Below are 23,240 nucleotides of genomic sequence, written 5' to 3'. Positions count from 1 at the left end.
CCTGTTGCGCCACCCGCCGCCGTCTACCAGTCACGCAGTCAGTAGAGTCTCAGCATCAGTTACAGTTACGACTGAGCTACAGCAGCACGGCAAGCAGCATTAGCAGTGTCCCGGTACATAGCATTAGCAGCCGGCTCCTCAGCTGTGTCCCGGCAGCAGCGTTAGCAGCAGAGAAGCCGGACTTGCTCGAACGGTCCGCTGGAAAACTGAAGATCAAGGACGCGGCGACGCAGCCCTGCCACGGCAGCCGCCTGTGGGAAAACAAATCAGTCTCCAGCGTGCCGCTGTCCAGCAACCTTGAATCTGTAGGGGAGGGGGGGGCGGACATGACTCGCGGCAGTATTTTGAATTTGAGTGCAGTAACCATTTTGGCCAAATTCTTACATACAGCGCCTTTAACTGAGGAATTCAACAACAGTCTTACTGCCGTAACAAAGCGGGCAGCATCACTTTACCCAGGTTTTCTCCACACCAACAGCTCCATTTGCGGCCTCGGAATCCAGAAATGCAGAGGCTTTAGCAACATCTTCAAACGTGTAGCGCTCGCCAGCCCAATTTAGAGAGATCCTTGCTGGGTACAGCAGAAAAGCCTGGAAACCGGCCTTACGCGCCCTGTTCAGGACCAGGTAGCAGGGCTTGTGCTTTCTGGATGTAGCCTCGCTGTAGTCCGATGCAAACTTTATCTGATGACCAGCTACCTGCACTGGATGTCTTCGGGACTCATTGAGTATCTGATCCCGGTCAGTGCACCTCAGGCACTTTAAGATCAAAGGGCGGGGGTGAGAAGAGGCATCTCTGGGCGCACCAACCCTGTGCGCATGCATTATTTCTGGAGGTTGCTCAGCCAGCGCAGGATACCATTTTTTACCATGTTGGCCAATAAATATTGCCTGGCATTAGATGACTCGACTCCCTCCTTACGGGGCTGTATGTAAGAATGTGGCCAAAACGGTTACTGCACTCAAATTCAAAATACTGCCGCAAGTCGTGTCTGCCCCCCCTCCCCTACAGATTCAAGGCTGCTGGACAGCGGCACGCTGGAGACTAATTTGTTTGCCCACGGGTGGCTGCCGTGGCAGGGCCGCGTCGTTGATCTTCGGTAGCCGACTGCTAATGCTATGTACCGGGACACTGCTAATGCTGCTTGCCGTGCTGCTGTAGCTCAGTCGTAACTGTAACTGATGCTGAGACTCTACTGACTGCGTGACTGGTAGACAGTGGTGGGTGGCGCAACAGGCCAAAACACAAATTCAAAACATAAACATGATTTGCGGACCATAAAAATGTTTTTTTAAATGCGAATATTCTGGCTGTACTATTGTTGTCGGTGAGATCAGTATGTTATATGAACATTATTCCTTAGTCTCTGTGACATATTAGGAGGATTTTATGACTAGTTGCTTTAGATTTCTTACATATAGCTCCTTTAAGGTTAATCAACAGTAGTATATTATCTCTACGTGCTTGATCTTCAAGCTGGGTGAGTTTGTCCTCATATTTGGTCTGATATTGTGCACAATCTATCTGTCTCAAGTTTTATCACACGGGAGTCAATCTTCCCCACAGTGTCGTGCAATGATTTTAGCTGCTCAGCTTGGCGATTCAGAGTAGACTGCACTGTGTCAACTTTTTTTCCAGCCGACTGAATCGTTCTTTAGCGACATCATCTGCTTCTTGAAAATGTTTGGACAACACATTTTCAATGAATTTTGCAAGAGATGAAGAGTCTTTGCAGTCAAAAGCAGCGTCGGAAAGTTGGTTCATTGTTTGGCGTTCTCATGAGGCAACTCTCCTAGTGTGCATCAAGCGTGCAAAGTTTCACACTCTTATCTTAATAAATCCCAGGTATTGTTCATTTACTCACAGCAGTTCAGTTGAAAAGTCCCTTGCATTAGGACATTTAAATTATTTATGGACAGCTTGGAGAGCACAGTCGGCGTCAGTCACACCGGAAGCTGTCTCAAACTCCACAAATTCATTAAACAGCTCCCCCTGCCATAGTCAGACATATGATTGCTAATTAATGCCCTACTATGGCTCACAACTCATGGTAACAGCTGGAGCTCCTCCGGTGTGAGTGTTTTGCTGGTTAGTGAAACATTTTGGCCCTGAATTTTCACTGGCACTTACCAACCCATTGTGGTCTCTCACAAGGCATTCAAAAATAATTCCAAGCATGGCTGTTTTGGCTTCCTTGTTTAAAATACTTAAAATGTTTCATAAAATAAATTGTTCTTTTCTCCTATCCTCTTGAATGTCTGATAGCCCACCACTAACATTATAGTCCCAACTTGTCTCATCAACAAAAACAAAACATACATTTCATCACATTTTTTATTATCACAGATCTAAGTTGAACTTGTCTACATTTGGTCTTAGGGAAAAGGGTCACTGATGAACATCTACTCATTATAGTTTTTTATTAACAAAATGAGCACAGAGTTTAATACAGTACATGTAAGAAAATAAAACAGTGTTAATTATAATAATAGTTAATAATAGTTCTTAATTTCTTTTGTTTTTCTCTTGAAATATAACAAAAAAATACTGAGTGGTGGGTCAATAAGGAGTATTGGTAAGAGTGCTGGCACTATTACAATCTTAACAATACCCATTCCTAGGCAACCTCATGGTGATGACAAGACTTGGGGAAGTTGCTGCTCCCAGTAGATGGTAGGCTGATTTTATGATCTTCACACACACAGACAGTCTTTGCTCTAAGATAAACTAATGATGTGATACATAGAATTTGCAGCATGGTTTTACTGGTTTTTATATTTATGAAACTGTGAACATCCTGGGATGCAAGAATTTAAGAGAAATTAAATCAACAGCAGCTCTATATTTAAAGGACAGACACAAGGATGGTGTCAGTTTAATCTAGCTCTCTGAAATCAGCAAATTTTCCCAAATATTGCACTATTGCTTTAAGTCTGGATTAGCTTGTTGTAGTTTGTTCCAGCAGGGTCCTCATGTCCAACATTGCATCCTCCACGACTCGGGCCAAATGAGCTGCAGTTTTTTCTTTGCTGGTATAGTGGGATTTATGAGCAGACACCGTAAACTCAATGTGATCGTCCTTAACACTGTAAAGCACTTCATATTTTCCAGGTTCATCAGGGCCATAACATGGCGAACATTCACCTTTGTTTATTACCTGGTGAACAGGGACAGAGGTGAAAATGCAGTTGTTAGTTACTGTTGTTGCACCGAGACCTGATATGGAATGATCTCTGATCTGTCAGGGTTAGTGTATACTTTAATGCATATCAACATGCAGGGCCACACTCTTTGGTTTGCCGATAAGTTCACAAAGAAACAAGTAACAGTTGAACAAATTACAAATATTCACTTTTTGCTCTGGTTGTACAGGTAGACTTTAGTCACAATCAAGGTAATTGTACTATGCCTTCTTATGATCGTGGCTCCAGCCACATACCCTGACTCCCCAGCAAAGAGTGTGGCACTTGTTTGCTAATCTCCCCAAATGTAGAGGTAACATCTGATTAATTACCTTCCCTATCTTCTTTTGCCCTCTTGCTCTCTCCCTCACCGATATTCTTGAAGCTGAAAACCAACTTGACCTGACATTCACCAGAAAGTGCTCTCCCACTAACCTTTCTGCTAAGCCTCTTCGCGTCCCTGACCATTTCATATCTTACCCTCCCTCTCTCTCTTAAACTACCAAACATCTCTCTTCCACTCATACTGTCCCTATGCACCACAACCATTGCTTCTTGCTGAGGCACTAAACTTGGTTAGCTGCTCCTACTGCCCAACCACCTGCCCTCTTGACCCTTCCCCTTTCCCACCCTTCCCCTCTCACCTTCTTCAGTCTATTCCTTCTGACCTCCTTCCTCTCCTCATCCACCTCATGAACACCTCTTTGAGGTCTTTTTTCTTTAAAAAGGTGCACACACTTTCTTTTACTTTTACACATAAACTGAAAATTCAACTGCTTTCATCAACATCCACTGTCTTACATCCAAACTGAAACAAAGACAGACTAAAATAGCTATTTCCCCCCCCAAAAAAACACAGATTTTCAAAAAACAGTCTCCAGAGTGGATAAGTTTCCAAATACTGGCAGCCTTGTCAGTGGGGGCAGGGACTCTGTGACAATAAAGTTAATAAAACAACCCTTCCCCTTTAACTTCCTCTGTGATCTCTCATTTTATGAATTGAGCAAGTACAATTACATGTGAAAAGTGGTAGGTCTTTGGGCACATAGACTCTATTTGCAACCCCACCTTTTTGGGGCTAAACAGCTGGATGAATTTATGTACTGGAGCACACAAATATGAGATTTGTTGCAGAGTATTAAGTAATGGCTATCTTTTGTTGCAGTATTGTGGTATTTTCATTTTCATGTCTCAGCTTCAATACTTACAGAACTTGTTCCAAGTTTGCAGTCAAAGACTTTAAAAAGGGAGGGGTCTGTAAAGATTTCAGGCATGGGGATGTCTTCTTCCTCAGCCTGCGTCCTCAGACCATAGAGATGGCAAGACACGTCCTGGCCTCTAAATGCCTATTGGAAAGGAGATGCTGTTGTTTACAAAGTCGATCACCACATGTAGTATTAAAGGTACCCTGGCAATTTTACTTGTAAACAAAGATTCTTTTTTTCACAAAATCTCCATGTTTGCCCTTAAGGTATAACAAATATGTGAAATGCAATTCCTTACTCCTAAAACATTTCCAGGCCTGGATTTTCCTCAGAGTTTGAAAACTGCACTATATACAATCACAAACTCCTTGTGCACAAGAATGAATGACAAGGTGACCCACATATACAACATTGCTCCATAGCACTAATAGTGGTCAAGAACTTCACAGGGTACCCTTGAGCTCCACAGGGAGAAACTGACTAGGACACTGAAAGTAAGGCTGCCCCCTGATGTCAAAGATTCCAATCATCAGTCTGAGACCCCTCAATCGACTCCCCTTTTCTTGTGTGTAGGTTGGAGGGGTGACATTTGATCCCTAGATGTAGCAGGGTAAAATCATTACACTACATTAAGTTATCCCGTCACCTCAGTGAGGATTTCTGCTATGGGTCTAGGTAGCAGCAGACCCAAATTCAGGGTGAGTCTGAGCGAGAAGAAGGCAGCTGCCCAAAGGAAGAGAAGCTTTACCCAGTCAGGCTCTGAGATAACTTTATCTTCTACTTACTGCTAAGAAGTGGTCTATTTGCAGCCCACAGACAATTAATACTTTGTAGTATCTGGCTTTTATTTTATATGTAGTGTTGGCAACTATCTATATTATGTGACACACAAACACATACACACACACACACACACACACACACACACACACAAACAGATGCACACACACACACAAACAGATGCACACGCACAGGCAGCTTTTTTTTACTGTCTTTTTTTGTAGTTATGCACAGATGTTATGGAATATGGAGAGTGGAAATAGACTCAAATAGACTATTGGAATTATTTAATTTGTTGTTAGAACATGGAGTATAGACACTCCCTTTGACAATTAGTTAATTGCTGTAGCTGATATCATGTAATATGTGTCAGCAGGTATATAGGCATGGAGCTGTCATCAAGTTGGCATTCTTTTTGTTCGTCGATGTATTTTTGTTTTGTTTTGTTTTTGGACCTCTTGACATTAAATTTAAGTTGTTTTTCATGTCTTTTATTTTTCGTCAACCCAGGTTCATTCCAAAGAACACAGCATTGAGGAAGCCACAGTAGGCTTCTGTCACATGAGGCTGGGACAAAGGAAGGGCTTTTTGGATCAGTTTCATTGGTCACTCAGCCCTTCAAACATCTTGAGTAGGAGAGATCACTTTCAGCGCCAGCAGCATAGTAATAAGGCGGAGAGAAGAAGAGAGCAATGGATGTAGAAAGCTCCCCTCTTCCCTCGCTGCCTCGCTGTTGGCGTTGATATTTCTGTTGGTAATGTGAAAAATATTTTGATTTTAACAAATCATATTTCTCAAGAGCATATTCCCTTCTCCTATCCACCTCAATGGTTTCCCCATGATGTGTCACTGAATTCAGATCATTTTCCTATGATGTTTTATGCCTGCCCAGTGCCAAGCACACATACACCTCTGCCGCCCTCATCCCAACTACAGTAAAGGAGGAACTGGGCGAAGAGCTTACACAAGTGTAATCAGCCTTACCCTGTGACATTACAACACTGTGTCCATTTATAAATGTCATACTTGGTGTGATGATGTAAAAACTAATAATAATTAAAATACGCATCAGCCTATATGGTGCCTTTGGTTAACATAAAAAAAATCCCCATTGTGGCTGCAATATTGTCGTGCACACACAATTTTCGCTAAGCATCCATGTATAATTCTCCTTCCTGATCTCTACAGGAGATGAAAGGATTAAGCACAGTGACATGCTGTCAGCTGCATGTCCACCAGCCGTGATGCGTTCACAGACCTCACCTTCAGCTCAGAATTTTCCATGTTAATGTGAACTATTCAGAGACCTCGCCACTGGCTCAAAATTTTCCATATCAGCCTTCCAGTCTTCTGTTTATGAGAGGTCTGGCTGGGGGAGGGCTGAGACAGAAATTTACAGCTTTTAGGCTGCCTCCACAGAGCTCATCCCTTCACCAGGTTGTTCGGGGAGTGGGGATGCAACTGTGAGTTAACAGAGCAGATGGACAGGACATTGAGTCTGGGCTATTTTTTCCAGTTCTGCCATGTTCCCTCTCTGTTCATGGGCATCGTCAATCTATTCTCCAGGGAGGACACAGATGACCTCTCAGTAGAGATCCAGGTCCTGTTACAGAAACAGGAAGTCAACCCCACTCACGGAAGACAGATAGGGTTTACTCTGCGTACTTCCTGGTTCCCAAGTAGAAAAGAGTGGTCTGACCCATTTTGGATTCCTTCATCTCAAACCGATGCATTGACTTCAAGACATTCTGTATGCCTACCATTAAGCAGTTACTGGAACTAGTTCAGATGGGTACTTGGTTCACCAATGTGGCTCCTAAACAGGAAATTCTTTCATTTCACTTTTCAGGGCATAGCCTATAGTTACAGCAGACTGCCATTCTGTTTTTCCTTGGTGCTCTGCACCACAACAAATGTGTTCTACATAGTCTTATTGATCTTACAACTAATGAAGTTGGGGTTCACAATAAAGTGGAGGAAGAGCAGTCCCCTACCACACCAACCTGGTGGTACCACTGGGCCAATTGCATATTCTATGCGTACAGACAAGGGCGAAAATCCCATTTCATAGTTGGGGGGGACAATAAACAGTAAAATTTTAGAGAATAATAACAGGGAGGGGACAAGGAGAAAAAGTTGTAGCCTGTCTTTTATACAGCATCTTTTACCGCAGTTTGACACTTTGATCTTTTCTCTGTCTCTCCAACAGACAGGCATAGGACCTTCCTTAGCACTGGCTGAGTCCACCTGCACATGTCCAGATTTAAAACAAAATGATTGAAATCAAATTAACATGTACACATCGACAACAGTCAGGTGTGCCATGCTGTCCAAGGTGCTGAGTGTGTCTGGAGCAGAGCAGGTCTCTGTCTCCCCGTGCGCAGTAGTGTGAATATTTATGCTATTAAGTAAACAGAGAAAACATGTATCTCATTGTTCATATCTCATAATAGCAGCAAAACAATAAGGCTTCATTCATCAAAGACCGAAACTCGATCTCTCTCCTTCTCTCCCTCTTTTTCATCTGGCTCAGGTGTGTGGAATGGAATTCGTCTCTTGCTGGCTGCAGGAGCAAACCGTTTTGTTTGTTTTTTTCGTTTTTTTACCGGCAGTGAGATAAACATTTCCTGCAATTAAACTGGCGAACTGGTTTATAAACAGTGCGCTGTGAGATCTGCCGCTGTGCACCTTAGAACCGTGTGTGATAATCGCGCGTAATGACCGCTCCTCATCAGTTAAACTGCACGTCTCTCATGTGTGTCTCACTGACAGGTGGAGAGCCTACAGATATTAACTACGAGCCGCTCCGTCACTGACTGCTCTTGTCCTGTCCTCTCCCTCTTCTTTCTCTCCTGTCCTCTCTGACTATCACTAAACTCTGGCTTTTGAACAATGCAGGAGAAATGTTGCAGACAGTTTATATTATCAGCCTGGGCCTGGGGCTTGTTGTAACAGTAAATGGGATGTGTTGTAACTTGTGTAAGTTAAACTTTATCTGCGAGTGAACATCTTACCCGTCATGCGCAATGTGGGCAGCCACACACTACTACTGCTGCCAAGTACTAACGGCTGCTAGCCCCGCCCATTGGAAAGAGTGTGGGATATACCACTACTAGGAATGGGAGGGGGGGACTAAATCTTTTAAGATTTAAATAGCACATTATCGTGCAATTATAATGAGCACCGCTTACATTGTGCTTTTAATAAATACTACTGCATTGTTCAAAAATTATTAATTGTGTCTCAAATTATTCTAGGGGGGTACAGCTTTATTGAAGGGGGAGTCATGTCCCCCTTGTCCCCCCCGGGATTTCCGCCCCTGCCTACAGAGGTGGCTTGCCAGCCTTCGCTTGGATACCAAGAAGCACAAGTAATACTTGGTTACCATTCCCCTCTCAGCAGAGGATGACCTGTGATACTATGGGTCTCCACAACACCTGTTGCAGGGAACATTACTGGGATGAGAGATCACCTACAACATGGTGTTCACAGATGAGTCCCTTAGGGATGGGGTGGTACCTGCCTAAAGAGAGTGGTAGGTGGTGTGTGGCCTCCGAGGGGGGTCCGACACATTAGTCTACTCAAGCTACAGGAAATGTATTTAGTCCTCCAACACTTTATGCCCCTCACACAAGGGAGGGACATATTGGCGAAGACCAACATTAGTGCCACAGTAGCCTACATTAACAGGCAGAGTGGATTTTCATCCACTGCCCTTTTGAGGATGCGCACCTGTTGTTTCAGAAGGCCCTTCCACGCTGCAGGACCACAGAACAAGGGTGCCGACATCACGTCAAAGGGCTTAACCCTACCAGACCAGTAGAGGCTTCACTTCGAGGTGGTGAAACAGTTTGGACCCAGTTCAGAAAGGCGGAAGTGCATCTGTGTGCCAGCCGGTGCAACACCCACTGACCACTATAATTCTACCTGGCACCGCAAGACGAACCACCCCTCTACTTCTGTGGCCTAGGTAATAAAGAAGTAGGCAGTGACTAACCTTTAGCCAGACAGGATCAGTGTGGCTGGGTTGATGTTGCAACAAGTTTATACTGTGTGGTCCACATGTATGTGCATGCTCACAATTGGAGGAGAGAATTCCCATAGAGACCAGAGGGCTCTGTCTGTGCTAATAGAACTGGGGCTACAAAATCACAACTTTTACTGTCATTACTGAAAGGCATCCTTACACCAAAAATAAAGTGGACATACATTGAACTGTATTTGGCAGTGCTGTGAATGACACTCACCATGTCAGTGTACCATGCATGTGTCTTTAAAGCTTTTTCCAATAAAGCAACCTTCTCTGGGTTCTGTGCAAAACAGGAAGAAGACAACAATGTTACAAATAATCATTTGGTGGTTAGTGTTTTTTGAGCGGGACTGCTGTGCAGGAATAGTATGATATAAAGCAATCTATGGCAGTATCTCTGACATTAACACATTTTTTTCATTACGCAGAGTTATAGTTGCATAAAAATTTCCCTGTATTTTGACCTGTATAATGGGGTCATCAAAGGCTTTGACAAAGGCAGCTGAGGCAGGCGAGTTTGTATTCATCAAACTTATACGTCCTAGTTTGAACGCACGCAGGGAGACATATTCCAGTGATGGACAGATCTGCTGGTACATCCTGATAAAAGAAAGGAGAGACATTTTTTCAACAAGTTCTGTGTTCCACCATACACAGCCCTGAAACTTATTTACCACTCAAACAAATACTGGAGCTCTAAACACTCTTACTAACTATCCATTAACTTTTACCTGTAGTAAGCCAGCTTCAGCGCCAACTGTACGAAAGCATTAGGACGCATCTTGTGAGCCTTTATGAAGGTTTTCCCAAAGTGGTCAAATCCCGTAAAGCTCAGATCCAGATCGTCAGCCAGTCTGTGGTGGTGGAAATGAGACACGTGAGACTTTCCTTGGTTAGTTTGACAGTTTTTTTAAGTATTTGGCAGCATTATGCTGATTGATAAGTATAAGTTATGTATAATATACATTTTTTATTCTGTTCATATCAGACTGATTTTTTTGCTCCCTTTCTCGTGACAGGGAATTACTGTACAGCCGTGATGATCAGCAGCTTCTGTTTACTCACACTACTGTTTCTCACAACGTTACGCTTTAAACAGCCTCTTAAGGACAGTAATGTCAGCTGAGATGGCCTGCAGTCCCATGGGTCTCTAAAGCATAGTTTATTTGGTCATGACTTTCCCGTGGAAGTTATTATTTGAAAATTTTTAAAGTGTGGGCCCTGGATGTGAAAAAACATCAGTTCTAATACAGGGCTTTTTTAGGGTTATTGTCATATCATATTTCATATCTCTTAGGTCACATTTGAAGCCCTTTTTCTGTAGTATTTATAGGCTGTTCTAATTGTGAAAATGGAGTTGCTGTTGTAGGAGCTGTCCACGTAGCAACACATGTAATTGAAAATTACTTCATGTTCCTCTGGATTTCTGTTGTTCTGGTCATTGGGTATCTGTGTAACTGTCACAACTAAAAGCTGCTCTCACGCGTCCATTTGCTGCTTAGCCTCCTCAATGTCCTTCTTGATCTCAGGTGTGAGGTTGAAGTGTAATTTCTGGGGCATGGGTAAAGGCTCCATGGGGGACCGTATCACCTCTGGCTTTTTCCTGTTTTCACACACAAGAGACAATCAACCAATCAATCAATCAATCACTTTGTCAAATGAGAAAATACAATTTTAGTGAAATATCATTTGTCAGTTTCATTAATTTGTGCACAAGATTATGATATTGGGCGGTCTTTGGCAGGGTCTTCATTTAGGATCCTTGTGGACTGAGGATAGAAGCTCTTCCTGAGCCTCTCAGTGCTGGCTTGGAGTACCCGGTTCCTACTTCCTGATCTCGGCAGTGAGAAAAGGCAGTTATTCAGGTGGCTGGGATCTTTAATGATTCTCCTAACTTTATTTTTGCAGGCCCTGGTATAAACATTCTTAAAAAGGGCAGAGCAGCACCTATTTTATGTTTAGCTAAACAGACCACTCTTTGCAGGGCCTTGTGTGTAGGGCCTTGTGGTCCTGTTCCGTGATATTTTCTTTACTATGCATTGATGTTCCCTTATCAGGACGCTTTCAATGGTGCAGGAGTAAAAATTCCTCAGTATTTGATGGGATGGTCACAATTTCCTCAGTCGTCTAAGGTAGAGCAGTCTCTGCCTTGCCTTTCTCACCACAGAATCAGTGTGCAATGCCCAGGTCAGGTTTTTACTGATGTGGAAATCAAGATCCTTTCTTCTGTCCAAAGATTACTTTCAGGTCCTTTGTCTTATTGATGTTCAATTGTGATAAATATGTCAGGTCTCTTCATTAACATCTTCATGAGTTTTTATCATAAAAACATTAAAATATATTGACAGAAACCCTGTAGCATGTCATTTGACTCTTACAGTAACAGTAAACAGTAAAAACCAACAATGTTGCTTCAATCTAGGTGATAAAAGGATGCTGGCATAAAATTACGAATTGTGTGAATTCACAAGTTATTTTACTACTCTGTTCATTTTGAAAAAAATGATGCAGCATATTTAAACTTAAGAACTGCATTGTTGTACACTGACACTGTCCCATTATGAAGAATACATAGAAATCACTTCAGTTTTTGGGCAAATCAATGTGAAATGAATGTTACAGATTAAATGATATCTGTGATAAATACCAACACACTAATCACAATAACTTCAGCAAATCAGGAATAAGCATAAAAACATAATTCAAAGTCCATACGTTATTCATATGCAAGTAAATGAATGCTACCTGCAGTTTCATCAAAGGCTTTTTTTTTAGCCAGCGTGAACAAATGGACCAGAGAACAGTGCAAACACACTCAGCAGTTCATTAAGATCAACAATAACCTTGCAAATAAAATAAAACAATATTTTTGCTCAGATTTTCCCCATCAAAAAATTTGACTAAAAGTATTGACAAAAATTGATCTAAAATGTCCAGACTTTTCATCAACTTTAGCTGGACTAAAATGATGAAGGTTAAAAATGACTAAAATGTGACTAAAATTAATGAGCATGTCCATCTGAAGACTAACTGCTGCAATACATGGGACATGGATGTGGCACAACACGTCTTCTGCAGCACGCCCGCAGCAGAGCTCATTCATTATAATTAACTGAAGCTGCTACAATGACCATGGAAGCCATACTTTCCCGCATGGGACTCCCACTCAGCCTTGCTTTTACGTGGCTATCTTTTTTTAAATCTGCACAGGTCAGGGGCCATTTTAATGAGTGAAAACTTCTTAAAAGTGCATAACAATGAGCACAATCTGTTTAATAAAGACTTTTACACCCCCCTTGCTTTAGCAGGGCCTGCTGGGTGTGTTTTCCCCTTGTATGTCTGTGGGTGTTTCTCAATGTCAAGGAAGGATCCACAAACGGCAGAATTTGAAGGACGTTACGTCATCGACCCTCGCCAAAGGACTGTTCCAATGTCAAGGATCCTTCCGAGTTTCACGAAGGACTGAGTCCTTCTTTCAGAGAAATTCGAAGGATGCATTTGTGGATCCTCCGTGGGTATAGAATCCCAACAATGCTTTGCACAGTAAACGATTTGCTGGAAGTGAGGGCCTCTTCAATGAAACCTGCGCCAGTGGAGCTTGGCAGGATTTACATAAACATGTCATTTATTTGGATTAATGTCTCCATGAGTTTTTATCATGCAAGCGTGAAAAAAATATTGACAGAAACATCATAATTTACACTTTCTAATGTGTCCACTGCTGAATAATGACATTTTTTTTAAATACTGTGATTTAGATAAAACCATAAAAGTGTTAAATGAATCGTTCACAGCAGAGATGGAGCACTAAGTGAGAGCTGCGCAGCTCATCAGATCTGCTATTCATATTACTGTAGTGGTGTGTGGTGACACACACAGAAAATATGTATTAAAAAAGGATCACTGTTAAATGACTGATTCTGTGTGTGAGTCTGTTTATATACTGTAAATGATAATTTAGAACTTTTTCAGCTGTAGTCTTTACTCCATTACTCGACTTACTCTTAAATATGATCCAGAAATATATTCTTCCTAAAAGTCACATGATTCTGACAATACTGATACATGTGTTTAAAACTGTTCAACAACATTACAGAGTGCCAAAATTATCACAGTAACTGAAACCCCCTCAGTCTGCTGAGGGTTAATGATGATCACATGGGGACACTTGTTAGCCTGTTCCAATGTGTGTTCACTGAATGCTAGGGAGGACTCTTGTTTTGCCTCTGCAGGATCCTTCCTAAACACTGGAAGGTGTGCCCCAGCACGTCCAACAGCTACAGACCAATAACCAGGGGTATGGTGTTATTTGTTTATGTACCAGAGCATTGTATGTATTGTAGTCATATAGGTAGTTGCACAAAGACAGGAATCATTCCACCTGTCCATGCTACAGCAGGATGCAGTGATTTAAATCTCTATCTGTACAATCTGTCTCATATTAAACTTTTAATTATTGAAACAGCAAATCAAAACATCTATACTTACACGATTGCTGAAAAATGTTCACACACGGACGCGTGGACGATACCATCAGCAACTGTACACATGAAGTTCAGACCGCATGTCCCATCTTCTCCAATAATTAACTGAAAAAAGGATAAAAACACAATCAGCATTAAATTCCTGATCCTTATGAGTCTGTTTGGTCCTGTGTGGTCCTAGTGTCTTCTGACAAGAAGGGAAACTTAGGGTGACTAAAAAGTCATGAATTATTTTCAAAATGACTCAACCAAAAACAAAACCTGCTGCTGTGCCACTCTCTGTTGTATCCTCATTTTGTAATTTCCAGTTCTGTCTTACACTACAGTCCTTGCCATTGCTAACTTTACCATTAGTGGATAGAAATAAACAGTCCCCATGACTCAGGATATTGTAGTAGGCATTGCTAGCACAGTGACGAAGACCTGATCTTTTCCCCGGTTTTAACACCTGCAAACACAATCTGTCTGGTTTTGTTTGCCCTCACTGACTGGCTACCTGGTACTGACCTCCGCTCTAAAAACTGAACAAGGAAATGTCTTTTTAACTTCAATGGATCTTACTTTTTCACATCTGGGCACAGAACTGTTTTGGCAAGCCTATACTGCTGCACTCAAAGAATTACAAAGGGGGCAGTGTGCTCTTTAACTCTTGCTTTTACTTTATATCCTGTTCTTGTTTGTACAAGCTGAGCAAGGAGTTGGTTACCAATATCCAGCAACTTCACACAGCCATTGGAGAGAAGTGGGCTAACATTCCAATGGCACAATCAACAAACTGATCAACTCTATGTGAAGAAGATGTGTTGCACTACATGAGGCAAATGGTGTCACACCAGATACTGATTGATTCTTTGGGGTATCTGTGACAAAAAAAAAAAAAAATGCATTTCTGTAGTGCTAGTCATATAAAATCTTAATTGTTTTTTTCATTGTGACCATCTCAAGGCACACCTTAGCTTTAAGCTGCTGTTTAATCACCATCTTGGTATACACATCTGTCAGGGGGATTGGAAAAGGGGAAGTGCCTACTAATAAGGATTTAACACATTTGCAACCAAAAATGTGAGTGTATCTATTGAGTGCATTAAGAAAGTTTTATATATTTTAACTTAACCCGGTGAAAAATGGGAGCAGAAACAGAACGTTGCAGGTCAGTTTTTGTTCAGTGTAGTTATGCTTTTGTTGAACATTGTTCCCACTCAATCAGTAAATCAATATGTTGCCTATTTTCCACAGAAGTTGAGATGGGGCTGAAAGAAGAAATCCTTGGTACTGATATCACTGCCATTATAAGACAATATGAAAAAAGCACAATATTTAAAAGAAAAAAAGTTTAATATCAAGAAAAATAGTGAGAGCAACAAAGGCAGAGATTGAAGTAGAAAACAGTTGAACAAATCATAAATATCTGTTTGTGTGTGTGTGTGTGTGTGTGTGTGTGTGTGACAGAGGTAGTTTTATACCTGAAACATTTGGAAGTTTAAATCTGTTAACAATTGAAACAGTAGAGATTGTGGTTTCAAAAAGAGCTATAAAGTGATGCACCAATCAGAAACAGGCAATAAGTGATGGAGGTCTAATCAGCTGATCAGAATCTGCTATCTGTATCCAGGCATGAATATTCAGTTGATCTGCTGACAACACACAAGTACTACTTGAAAAGACATCCAAATTCAAAAACTGTGAGGTGTATTGCTGAAATGTCTTCACTTTGAGCATCCCAATACTCTGCTCAAGATGTTGACATGTCATTTGTCCTAGTGCTTAAATGGGCATATCACCTGAAAGAAGAAAAAAATATCTATGTTTTGATGTATAAATTGTGTATGAAGAGTAGAAATTGTGAGCATTACAGGAGTTTAAGTTACTTTTTTTCTTTGTAAAAACAGAGAGGCAAAAGGGTGTTAGAGTGGGGGATGTCTTCAGTTACGTCACCTACTTCAAGCAGTGCCATACACACCTATAATTAACTCAGAAAAGGTCTGAAAACAGCATAAACCTGTGATAATATACAATATAAAAATTGCCAAAGATATCAAAAAACTGAATGATAGTTTATTAGTTCAATCTTGTAACCTGTTCAAAGTGTCAGTGAAGTCTGTATCTGTATCTGCAGAAGCAGATATTAAGTTATTTATAAAGTTGAGTGTCATAAGGTTTTAGCGCAGGTCAAGGCTATTTTGTCCAGCACCCTGGCAAAAGCTGCAGACTCTAATTCACCAATTGCTCTGGTTGTGGTTTCAAATGATGTAGGGATCAGAGCTGTCCTCCTTTGATGTAAATTTTCTTGTGTCGACTGGAGCATGGTTTATTTTAAATTTTGGGTCAAACACTGGGCTCAGGGTCACCTCAGGGTCATACACACCAAATGTGGTGATTTTTTGTATTTATTTTTGTATTTTGCAATTATTTGTTTGCTTTGGAGATGTTCTTTGTGGAAACAGGTTTTAAAGCCTTTGGAAACACAGCTTGAAATAGTAAAAATGCATATATTATATCAAAGTCGAGTGTCTCATTAATCATCCACAAAAGTCTGAGTGAAAATAACCATTCATAACTATTAGAAAACCTGGTGTAAAAACAGCTCATTTTGCTGTTTAGTAGGGCCGTAACGGTACATGTATTTGTGTCGAACCGTTCGGTACACGACTTTCGGTTCGGCACGACCCTGTACCGAATTATTGGGCGCAGGATATTATTTTATTTTATTTTGTTTTATTTTAATTCCGTTTTTGCAAGCCGAACCATTTAAAATATCTAGTTCCCCAACAGACATATTTGAGTGATGGACCGAGTCCCGTAAATCTCCGCTTTCACTTTGTGCGGCACATTCTCGCATTTTCACAACATGGCAAGTGAGCCTGACGAACCTGAAGACCCACCCGCAAACCTTAAGTCCTCCATTTGGGAACACTTTGGTTTCAGCGTAAAATATGAAGATGGAAATAAACAAGTGGACAAGACAAAAGCAGTGTGCCGACACTGCAGAACAGCGGTCGGGTATGTACTTGGAAACACGTCTAACATGCTAACGCATCTAAAGCGACACCACCCGAGTTTGAACGTTAACTGGCACGACTAGAAAAAAAGAAAGAGCGTTTCCCTGACCATCGCGCTTAAAGAAATAACCACCACCACTGGAGTTGAGTAAAATTGTTTAAGCTGCACTTTAGATATAAGCATGTTTTGTTTACTGCACTTTAACAAAGTGGGAAAGCTAAGTAAGTTCCTAGTAAAACTGAATCTGAGCAGGCTTTAAAGCTGACCAGCTGCACTATACTTTCTATTTTAATTGAGTAAAACTGTTAAAGCAGAAATGTATATTTATATTTTTCATTCAAAAAATGTGTTGAAAAAACAGCAGGATTTTATTTTTCACTTTTATATTTCTATTTTCATTCAAACAATGTGAAAAAGCAGGATTTTATATATATTTGTTTCATTCAAAAATTGTGTAAAAAGAGTTAACTGCTGTGGTGGTATGTTTTAATAAGGTTACCAATAAGTAAAAGATATTTAATAGTTGTCTATTTTTTTCATTACTGTACCGAAAAAAACCAAACCGTGACTTGTGTACCGAGGTACGTACCGAACCGAGATTTTTGTGTACCGTTACACCCCTACTGTTGAGACCACTTGCCAGGATAGAGTGGCCGTGGCAGATAACGCTCTGATTGACAGCGCCCTCGTTTTGATTGACATCTCCCTGGCTCAGCAATGGCTGCCACAAATTTAATCCAGCTGTACATGTTTGAGCCCTCTGATGATTCAGAGGATGAAACAGAAGCCCTGCCGGCTGAAAATGATTCCTTTCAGGTGGTCACTGAATGGTAAGTTTCAAAATGTTTTGTGATTCATATTAATGTTACTTCGTAGAATAGTTAGCATAACTTTTACATGCAATGTTAGCTGAGATGAATGACAACGGAAGGCTAGCGCTTTGCCTTTCTTCATTGAGATACGTTTTCATTGGAAACATAAATCTGCTCCGTTTTTCTGATAATAGCCTTTTTCATTCAAACACATCCAGTCTTAATAGATTAAATATGTCTTTACTCTGACACACACACCGACCGTCAAAGCGGGAGAGACCGGCACCGGCCAGCCGGCCGTCTCTCTGGTGTTGTGTAGAAGTATTTGCCCGCCTAGAATAATGTTCCCCTCTGGCTAAAATTGTATTGTTTCCCGCAGCATCACCTCCGCGATTGGGGATATGTTTATGCGTAGCAAAGCTAACTGCTTGGGGTTGGGGTTAGGGGTGAGGAAGGGTGCACATTACGTCCCCTCCCCGTGAGCCGACACCGGCACTGGGCCCGAGGGACAAGCCGCCTCTTCCTGCAGCTCCACGAGCTGCAAAGGCTCGGATTGTCCAGGCTCTGGAGCCGGTCAACCTGATTCGAGTGCTACTGGGAGCCCACCAGAGGCAGAGCCTCCGCTGGGTCGCAGCCGAGCAGTTCAGCCAGTTTACGATCTGTATTTTCTAAGCATCAGACTAGAAAGCTGTTTGTTGGCTCAGACTCAAAGAGGCAGATTTAGCTGGAGCAGAAAGGTGTTGTTGCACTGCCACTGGGGGGCGGGATGAGACAACTGATGGATGATTTATATTGGTTTGGCATTTATTGTGTAATAAATCTCAGAGATAACCATGGCCAAATCAAGCCCAATTTCAAGAATGTACAAAAACTTAAAAGACAGATATTTTGAATTTGGATGGAAACTGATTTCTAATTGTTTTTACATGTTTAATATTATGTACATAAGACCCTAAATTACATAGTGAGAAGGCTATTGTGGATTTGGGTTTCCAGAAGCTTTAACACTTTGTAAGTCAGGAAGTGTTTTGTTAACAATTCTATTGAGAAATGCATTCTGTATTAAAACATGTCTGTAATATTTGTAATATCACCTGAAGCCCCTTGTCAAACCAACGGTTTCCACTGTTCCGCTGGCTGCCTCCTCCATGCAGCATCTGACGAAAAGAACTACTGCGATACTTCTCATTAGACTCTGAGGGCATCGCTCCATCCAGACACACTGAAAAGATGCTGCTTTGGATAGCCAGCACCGACTCTTTGTTGGTCTCATCTAAACACAGCAAGGACATGCACACAGAGCAAACTTTGTGTTATAATGTAATCAGACTGCAACACTTTAAGGAGGGGAGAGCTGTATGATAAAATGGGAGAACTGTCATGATGATGTTAAGATATGAAAAATACTGAATTGTGTTACCACTGTAACTCATTGTACCTTAAAATAACTCAAAGATGGCCCCCAGTGCTCCCCCTTTAAAATAAGCAACTGTACACTTTAACTTCTGAGGAAAATATTTTACCACTACATCTACCTGACAGATAAATGTTACTGGTTATGTTGCAGATTCAGATTTTTACTCATTTTTAATCACTCAGATTTTACTTTCGAAATATGATTCATTAATAGTTCAGTTCAAATTATCCAGCACTATATAAAAATTAAATCTTGAACAAACTTGAAGTACATTTAGGTAAATTGTGCAGGGTTTTGACTAGGCCTGTTTTTCCTACAACTGCCAATAGCCTACCAGCATTCTCAGAGGAAGGCTGAAAATAAAACAGGGCAGTTTGCCTGGGGGTCCCAGGCCCCCAGATCACTAAATCCGCCCCTGGTAATAATAATAAAGGCACAGCAAAGGGCAGGCTGGGTGAAAGGACAGACATGGAGTAATGTGTCCCCATATATATGAACAATTCCATCCAAGGAGGTGGAGGGGTCCAAGAAGTTGGCTCCTAAGTTCATCGGACTCGTGCCTTTGCCCTATGATGTAAAGGTTTCACCACTGGAAGGCAAGGATTCTCTCTCCAAGGCCTCATCTTCCCTGTCAGTGGAAGACATCAATGTGGAAGGACTGTCCTTGGACGAAGATGGACTTGGTATCGACTCTGCCTGTCCCTGACTCTTCTACTTAGTCTTTGTGGATTGCTTCGTTGTGTGGCTGCACACTTCGCTTTTGTGTGTGTGCCCTGCAGAATCCACGTGTCATCACTGCTGTCAAGCTCTTTTCTGTCCACAGCTGGCTTCGCATTGGAGAGACTGTTTTCTCAGTAAGTACTTGTGGTTTTGGAACCTCAGCTACTCTGACATCGCTCTCCGCCTGCCCCCTCTTGTTACCATTGCACACTAGTGAACTGTCTGCTGTGTGTGTGCGCCTGGTGGATGCTAGCATCTCCCCTGTGTGCTGCTTCAGCATTCCATGCAGAAAAGTGCGGACAGATCCTATTCCCCTGGGAGCTCTGAAACTGAACATTGACTCTCTGTTGCTTCACCAGACTGCGCTCCCTGTATTTATTGAAGTGGTGTATTAAAGCTCATTATAAACTGTTCGGCTTGTCCCTGCTGTTGCTTTTCAGTCCAATCTCAATCAGAGAATAGTTAGAGATGAAATGCCATGGAATCACATACTCAGCTGTCTTCTACAGTCAAAGTCATTCACTACATTACAAGATTGTTCGACTCTGTTGCTGTCACAGTGTTTGCCTTGGTGTTGTGAGAGTGTGAGACAGAGCCTAAAAGTGTGAGACGGTCAGGTGCGTGAAAGTTGGCAATCCTAGTGTATGCTACTGTGTTCTGGGCCACACACAAAGACTGCCTACTAAGCTGATGTGCTTGCTATCTGATGCCCCACTGCAAAGCTTTCTGTTGGTACAGTTACACAAACAAATGGTCAGCTCAACATCTGCCTGGTTAGCACAAGCTAAAGCTAAATCTGTTAATACCATTAGATAACATTAGCCTTGTGATGCTAACAGATAGCCCTTTCACTGTGAGTATGTGGCCTGGGTGGACTCTCATCAAATGTCGCTAAGGGTATGTCTGTATACAATATTGCCATGACAAATATTTCAATATTATGCTAGATTGATATTTTTTCAGCAGTCCTAACTGTCTCGTGGCAAGGAGGGGCTGCTAATCAATACACTGCAGGTCTACAATTATGATTTTACTCATTTTAGATAATAAAAGGCGCTAAGTGTACGTGTAGCGTAACAAATGTTAAAACTCGTTAAAAACAATAATGCAGTTGGTCGTTGCAAATGCAAATGATTCAAGTGGTTATTTGCAGATCAAGAGGGGAAGTGAGATCCCATCACAAGCAGTCATTTGAGACACGTGGAGACACATTCCAATACCAGGTGACAGACTTTAAGCTGTTCACTTGTGATGGGATCACTAAAGATGCATGACAATACCAGGTGGAAACAAGCTCAGAGTGAAAAAAAAATGAATTCCCCCTCTAAGATTAATGAATTGTATCTTCTTCTTCTTCTTCTTCTTCTTCTTCTTCTTCTTCTATACCAGGCATGCATGAATGTAGACAATAAGTTTATTTCACATGTTCTCATTAGGTCAGCAGTTCTACAGTTTGACTTGCATTAGAACAGAGTTGTTCTCACCTTTGATGAGGTTGTTGTAGGTTTTGTTCCAGTTGTCACGACGCTGGGTGGTGAGGATTCCAACAGGCTCCATGTTGGTCTGTAGTGAGGAGTTGCAGATCCTCTCCAGCTGAACACAAAGCTGATCAACTGTCAGTGGACTCCCATCACTGTTGTATGCTTCCATCACAAAGAACTGAATCCAAAGGGAAGAAACATGAAAGCAAGACTGGGTTACCACCTGAGCAAAACCCCCAGGAGCAAAGACGCTCAGCCCTCCCAAAGCCTTAGGTTGTCAGTGAGCAAATGGTGTTGTGGTCATTTGATTTACAATCATTAATTGTAATTACAACTTGTAATTAATTAAAATAATAAGCTGATTAAATTTCACTGTGACCACTGGTTAGCAAACTGTTCTTAAATCAATTCATTAAGACTCCATATGGATTTATTCAAACAAAACACAGTTGGTGATTGTTAGAGGAGTGGACTTACTGACTAGATGACTGAAAAGACTAACATCTCACAGTTTTGGTGAGTTTTATTTTGTTTCTGTTACATTTCAATGGGGTGTGTTTTATGATGAGTTACCAGGACAATTAAGCTAATGTTAGTATTAGTTTTCCTGCGTTGATCTCCAGACCATGGTCAGAACCATGAGGAGACTTTGTTTTCTTCTGAGCTGCAGTTGGTACACCGAAGCAAATCCACAAGCACACAACTAAAACTGTACTTCACATTTACTTTTGACATCTTCAGTCTGCTGAGCTGTGGCTGGTTTTGTAACTACTGTTCATACCGTAGAGAGCTTCACATACAGTATAATAGTAAACTGTAAGTATAAAATGAATGGATGTTTCCCTGGCTCTGGCAGCAGCTGTAATCAGAAAAAAGCTTAATTCACTGTGCCCTCTGCTGGCAGCATATAAGGTGGAATGTTAACTTGTTATGTTACTCAATGTATGAGTTGACAACGTGAATCCATCAGCGCACCTTAAATTTCACGTGACAACTTTGACCATTACTTTAACTAGTTTTTATTGTCTCTCTTGGATTACATACACTTTTAGTAATGAGAGGATCTTTTAGTGTTAAAAAAAAATATTAATTTTGACTGGAATATGTGAACTGCACATATCCAAATCTCACTCAGAGAAAAAAAAAAAAAGCATCGCAGAGCGTTGTTTCTGTGGTCTCCAGCAACACTAAACCCCTGCACTTGCCTGAGATCTAAATGCACAAACCCATTATTTTTTAATAGCCCATGGAGAGAGACTCTCAATATAGCCTGTTCTTTTTTGTTCTGAAAATGTCGGCGTGTAACCCTGTTCTGTGGATGATAAGCAAGGTGCAGACTGACAATGGAGGAAATACAGTGAGTGCTGGATGGAGCAGTGTGTGACAATAACCTCGCCCACACGAAAGAGTACTGTTTGCCGTGGTCTAGGTACCATGTCTGAAGGGTTACCTTTGGTTCCAAAGGTATCATACTGACAGTGTTTGGTGGAAACAGGGCTTAAATGCCTCACTCTAACTCTAAAACTAAGTTTAACCCTCAAACAGGCCTTTGAAAAAGCGAGGACCAGCCAAAAATGTCCTCACTTTATGTTTTTTTGCTAAAATACACTTTTTGGTCCTCACACACACACACACATACATATTTGCTGCGCACTGAGCTATTCTTAGCTATTTGCAACTCTCGTAAAACGTTAGTCTTAGTTTGGTGAAAGACAAAAAACTTGGATTGGTGTACAGTTGTATATTTTTCTGTTAAAGGAAAGACAGTAGGTATAAGATTAGGCCAAATGGCATTCTCACACTAGTTAATGTGACACACTTTATAGCCTCAACCATCAGATAAATAATCAGACTACTATCATTACACAGACAGCACTAAAAACAGACAGAAAACACAAAATATCAACCACTGGGCACCTCTTCAATATTATAGACCTATTCACCACATTTCATTAAAGGAGAAATTCACAACATTTTAAGTGGCTATCCAATTATTGTTGATGGTAAATGCAGTCAATTGAAGCAACTGAAGCAGCTGTACTGAGAGAGAAGCTGAACTCTCTAACCCTGAATTCTGAGTTGATGAACCCTGAAATGGAAAACTCTGAGTTTTTGGTTCCAGTACGGCT

At 41.4% G+C, this 23,240-nt stretch overlaps 1 protein-coding gene across 1 annotated transcript in view; it reads right to left on the bottom strand.

The window, feature by feature from the left end:
* Positions 1-446: 446 nt before the first annotated feature.
* LOC117249191 (carnitine O-acetyltransferase-like) overlaps positions 447-23,240 on the bottom strand; it is a 30,465-nt gene continuing 7,671 nt past the window's right edge. The window contains exons 4-11 of the mRNA XM_078165161.1: positions 21,115-21,289; positions 18,588-18,766; positions 13,686-13,786; positions 10,681-10,800; positions 9,929-10,051; positions 9,662-9,797; positions 9,415-9,477; positions 447-758 (exon numbers count right to left, since the gene is read on the bottom strand). Coding sequence (XP_078021287.1) covers positions 447-758; positions 9,415-9,477; positions 9,662-9,797; positions 9,929-10,051; positions 10,681-10,800; positions 13,686-13,786; positions 18,588-18,766; positions 21,115-21,289 — 1,209 coding nt within the window. The remainder of the gene's footprint in view (positions 759-9,414; positions 9,478-9,661; positions 9,798-9,928; positions 10,052-10,680; positions 10,801-13,685; positions 13,787-18,587; positions 18,767-21,114; positions 21,290-23,240) is intronic.

The sequence above is a fragment of the Epinephelus lanceolatus genome, chromosome 23 (assembly GCF_041903045.1).
Source record: "Epinephelus lanceolatus isolate andai-2023 chromosome 23, ASM4190304v1, whole genome shotgun sequence".
In the NCBI taxonomy this organism is placed as follows: domain Eukaryota; kingdom Metazoa; phylum Chordata; class Actinopteri; order Perciformes; family Serranidae; genus Epinephelus; species Epinephelus lanceolatus.
This window is presented reverse-complemented; position numbering and strand designations above follow the sequence as displayed.